At 41.7% G+C, this 4,981-nt stretch overlaps 1 protein-coding gene across 1 annotated transcript in view; it reads left to right on the top strand.

The window, feature by feature from the left end:
• STT3A (STT3 oligosaccharyltransferase complex catalytic subunit A) overlaps positions 1-2,068 on the top strand; it is a 19,057-nt gene extending 16,989 nt beyond the window's left edge. The window contains exons 15-18 of the mRNA XM_075280075.1: positions 275-377; positions 466-654; positions 846-961; positions 1,799-2,068. Coding sequence (XP_075136176.1) covers positions 275-377; positions 466-654; positions 846-961; positions 1,799-1,837 — 447 coding nt within the window. The 3' untranslated portion in view covers positions 1,838-2,068. The remainder of the gene's footprint in view (positions 1-274; positions 378-465; positions 655-845; positions 962-1,798) is intronic.
• The last annotated feature ends 2,913 nt before the right edge of the window (positions 2,069-4,981 follow it).

Below are 4,981 nucleotides of genomic sequence, written 5' to 3'. Positions count from 1 at the left end.
AGCTTCCCATTGTGACTCCATATTTGTTCTATATACAGTGGCCTTCCCTGTCTTCCTTTTCAGCAGTTGCAATACTGGATGCCCTGACGTCTGCAACCTGCTAGATCCACTTTGTGGCTGCTGTGTATTAGATCTTCACACAGTGCCAACCTGTTCCAGCTATTGCAAAAAACACTTACTGCAAGGGCTGATGTACCACAGGTTCTTTTGTGTGTGTTTCTCCAGTAAATGTAGTTTATGTGGGATACACAGTTTCTAACCTTTCTCTTCCCAGGCGATGGCGTCCACTGAGGAAAAAGCCTATGAGATTATGAGGGAGCTAGATGTTAGTTATGTCCTTGTTATATTCGGAGGCCTAACTGGATATTCATCAGATGGTGAGAGAGCTGTTACATCATTATTTCTGGATTCTACACTCCAATCCTTGGTAGATGATAATCTTGTTTTTTAATGTAACTTTTTCAGATATTAACAAGTTTCTGTGGATGGTGAGAATTGGTGGCAGCACAGATACTGGTAAACACATAAAAGAACATGATTACTACACCCCCACAGGGGAGTTCCGTGTGGACAGGGAAGGTTCTCCAGTTCTTCTCAATTGCCTTATGTATAAGATGTGCTACTACCGATTTGGACAAGTTTACACAGAAGCCAGTAAGTTTTGTCAAAGGAAAAAATAGTGTTACGCCATTCTATAATCTCTATTTGTAAAGTGTCAAGGACAGAAATGTCCCTCTGCTGACAGTAGAACGCGGGAGATGCAGGTTGGCAGATGCGATGTTGGACATGAAATGATTAATTGGATTGAGAAGCAAAGTTTTTAATGTGAACCTTTTTCTTTCCAGAGCGACCTCCTGGTTATGACCGGGTGAGAAATGCTGAAATTGGAAACAAAGACTTTGAGCTTGATGTCTTGGAGGAAGCCTACACCACTGAGCACTGGCTGGTCAGAATATACAAGGCATGTATTCTAAATTTCTTAATTGTAATGTAAACTATCCTGAAGAAACTGTTAGTTCATTTTGATAGATACCGGGCAGAGATCCAAGAGGCTCTGAGTGCTGGATGGTAAAATATTCATTATCCTCCAGTTAATTAACTTCCTGCAAAGCCGCCATATACTTACAGGGCTGATGGGTGAGCCTGAGTCATCACTTGGGGTCAGTTATATCTTGGATGTGATACAGTTCTGCCTCAGCCCAGCAAGCTCTGATCATAAGTGGCTTAACTTTTTGAAAACCTTCCTTAATGATGAGGTTTTTCAGAGAAAGGACATCTATTTCTCAGCCCATCGTCACCCTTGTACCAGAGCTAGCCTGTAATAGACTTCCTACATAATACATTGTACTATTTATGCTTGACTTGTTGGTCTAGTATAAAGTACAAAGTCAGACATGCAGGACTTTGTGTCTGGTTAAAAACTGGTTTCACCGCAGAGACCACAAAACACTCACGGGCGGACACTGTCCTGGGTTTCCGTTTCCAGAAGATGGAAACCTAAAAGCGGAGACCGGGGTGCAGATGTGAACCCGCCCTAACTTGTAAACTGTGTACTAGAAGATCAGAGTGGCTCGTATGGCCATGCGGCAGAAGTGGCGTTATGGCTGCTATGTGTCCTCACCCTAATGGGACGCAGCAAGTTCTGGAATAGTAGTTAAAATTACAGTTCATATGTAATAGAATATGAAAGTTTGTGCTACCGTAGAACAGGTACAGCTATTAAAGTCTCTACCAAATTATAGGATTTGATAAAGTATCTTATTCTGAGGGATTTTCTGTGTTTTTGCTTTTTAAACAGGTAAAAGATCTTGATAATCGCGGATTGTCACGGACATAACGATGCCTTCAGCTTTAAAATAAACAGCACTGAAAAGAACCCTCGCCTGTGAACCAGATTTTTATACTGTTTCTATTGACGGGAAGAATGGAACTTTATTGGCCGTAGAACTTGCACTGTTCAACGCCTGTAACTGAGTTGGAATGCTTTTTATGAATATGAATGTGTTACCAAATGATTGAAATTGTGGTTTCGACTTTACAGTGTGGTCAATTAAAGATGGGGATAAAATCTGGTGTTCAGTATTTATTTTAAGTTGTCAATTATATGAGTATACATTGCGTAAAGGGTTTTACCCACATTAAAGGGGTTGTCCAGGGTTAAAGGGGTATTCCTATGACGCCTGTTCACTATCCTGCAGGCTGTTGTGCGCTCTTCACTTCCTGCTTTTCTCGGCACATAGATGGGCGGGGTTTCATTTGCACGGGATTGGTTGTAAATCAGTTACCACAGTGTGAAGCTGATGTAGCAGAGCTGGATTTGAGTCAGTTTGCATTACATACAGAGGTAACAGACTCCATATCTCAGCCCTTATCAGCCAAATTCAATTAAACCGACTGATAAGAGCTCAGAAATCCCGGAGCTCTCTGAGAAGCTCCGCTACTTAAAAGACACAGACAGCTCAGAGCTGCTCCCAGCCCCTCCCTCCCCCCTGAGAGCAGGCAGCTACATCACTTGACAAATGAGCAGATAATCCCAAAGGCCATAGAAACAGAGTGTAAACAATGAAGTTAATAAGTTAAGATAGCGGCCAAACAAAGCAGTTTTGATAAAGCAATACATTTAGGAAAAGTCTTAAATCCACATAAACTAGCAGTATAGATAGGATCCTTGTGATGGGACAACCCCTTTAAGCTTTTTATGGCTTATACTTTGTATAGCCTGTAAATACTTGATCAGTGGGGGACTAATAGCCAGCTCCAGTACTGATCAGCTGTACAGAACTGCTTCAGGCACCCTTCCTATACACTGTACGGGCAAGAAGCAGAAAGTTCCATCCCATCTATAGCGGCCAAACACAATCACTGAAGCTCTGTGCCCATTTTTGTGCAATCCATATTATAATGTGCATGGGCCACCATGGAGACTATTATACTGTGCAGGAGCCACTGTGGAGCATATTATATTGTGAAGCTGCCAATGTGGAGCATTATAATGGATAAGGGCTCCCTGTGGAGAATATTATACTGTGCAGGCGTCACTGTAGAGTATGTTATACTGTGCAGAGGCCACTAAGAAGCATATTATACTGAGCAGGGGCCACTGTTTAGCATCATGCTGTTCAGGGACCACCATTGAGTATATTATACTATGTAGAGGCCACCGTCAAGCATATTATTTTGTGCAGGGGCCTTGGTGGAGCATATTATACTCTGCAGGGGGAGGAGGGCTATTATTTAAATTGGGGAGAAGACAATTTAAGTGAATGGCCCCAGTGGGTTGGGGTAGTTAAATACCTCACTCTCTTGTTTTGTGAAGAGGTTTTAAGATCCTTTGAGGATCTTAAAAGGGAATTCTTAATTTTTTTTTTTAAATTGGATACTTCTTACAGAAACCAACATACACTTTTCCATTTTCAAATATAAATATCAAGAAAGCTGTATCAAAAACAGAATAAATGAGTAAGAGGTGAAATGTTGATGATAAATGTATTCACTACATAGGCGTACAGTGTCAATATATATTCCAAATGTCGCACTTCAGACCCCAGAGTATAATCATATCAGTTTAGTTTTTCACGTGTTTGGTCCGAACAAAACCGCTAGGCTGCCATGCCGGGGAAATATGTCTCGCATGTTAATCTTGGCACGCAAGCTGGGTGTTTCCGACCCCTAATATAATCCATTCCTAACCATGGAAGATGGTTATATAGATTACTTATATTTTCTGCAAGAATTCTCCTGAACTGGCTGCCTCAACATGACAACAGATCTACCTCTCTATAAACTGATTTACGCTACCTGAAGTATCCTTGACAGATTTCTTGACAAATAGGACCCATAGAGAAATGCCCGAACAACTACTCCCAGATCTCTAGTACGAGCCTCACAATGCTAGTATGAATACTGTGTGAATGAGAGACATTTGCTAAAATTCTGCATTTGAGTATCTTCTTAAACAATTACAACCCCCATTCAGTAACAGTCCATGTTACAGGTCCCCATACAATATAGTTCCCCTTAATACAGGCCCTCACACCAGTACTTTAGGCCGCTACTCACTGCATTACTCCGGCAGATAATGGCTGTTATTCACTTAGTTATTTCTGCTCCTGTCCATGGGGACCTCTGTTTAGGCTGTCAGGGGGCTCCACATATTAAATTTTGATATTGTGTTCCTGAAGGCCTAAACAGACGCAGCTGTGGACAGGAGCATTGTTGGTGGCATTATGTCACTGGAGTTTTTTTAATTATTTTTTTTTAAGTGAATGGAGTTGCATTGTGATCCCTAAGATGTTGCAATTGTCACAAAATCCCCTAGGTCAGGAGTGTCGTACTTATTTTCACCGAGCGCCTCAGTTATCTTCAATGGGCCATTAGTAATTCCACAATTCTATAAACATAATTATGCCGGTTAGTTATAGTTACATTTATAGCTCGTTAAAAGCAACCATAAGACTGATGATATTTTTAATAACATAGGTAAGTGTTCTAATTACCTCCCCTCCACAGGTAACCGTCCCCCCGTATACAAAAGTGTCTTATTTGTCCCCCACATAAATAGTTCCCCGCACCCCATCACAAACTATATCACATACAGTCCAGGCACACAACTCTGGTGAATTTCACGCTTATCTTTTTTTCCTGCATAGTGCTAATGTGACGCCAAGATGTGCACCTTCTCTATTACCCTGCTGGCTACCCTGTTATCTGCACTTTGGTACTGCAAGCGATGCCATAAGGTGGGAAACAGCATGTCCAGAAGGACATTAAAAGAGGTGCACAGCCAGACGCCGTATCAACACTTTGCAAAAAAAAAAAAAAAAAAGAAGGTAAGTATGAAATTCACCTACACCTGGAAACAGTAGTGTGGTGAGGGTCCCTATGAGACCCCCTGGTTTAGGGGCCCAGTCGCATGTGCCCCTAAAGGCTCTCAGCACTCCCTAGCTATAGAGTACTGGGGACCTTTTGGTTGAAGAATGAA

The sequence above is a fragment of the Leptodactylus fuscus genome, chromosome 6 (genome assembly GCF_031893055.1).
Source record: "Leptodactylus fuscus isolate aLepFus1 chromosome 6, aLepFus1.hap2, whole genome shotgun sequence".
Lineage (NCBI taxonomy): Eukaryota > Metazoa > Chordata > Amphibia > Anura > Leptodactylidae > Leptodactylus > Leptodactylus fuscus.
This window is presented reverse-complemented; position numbering and strand designations above follow the sequence as displayed.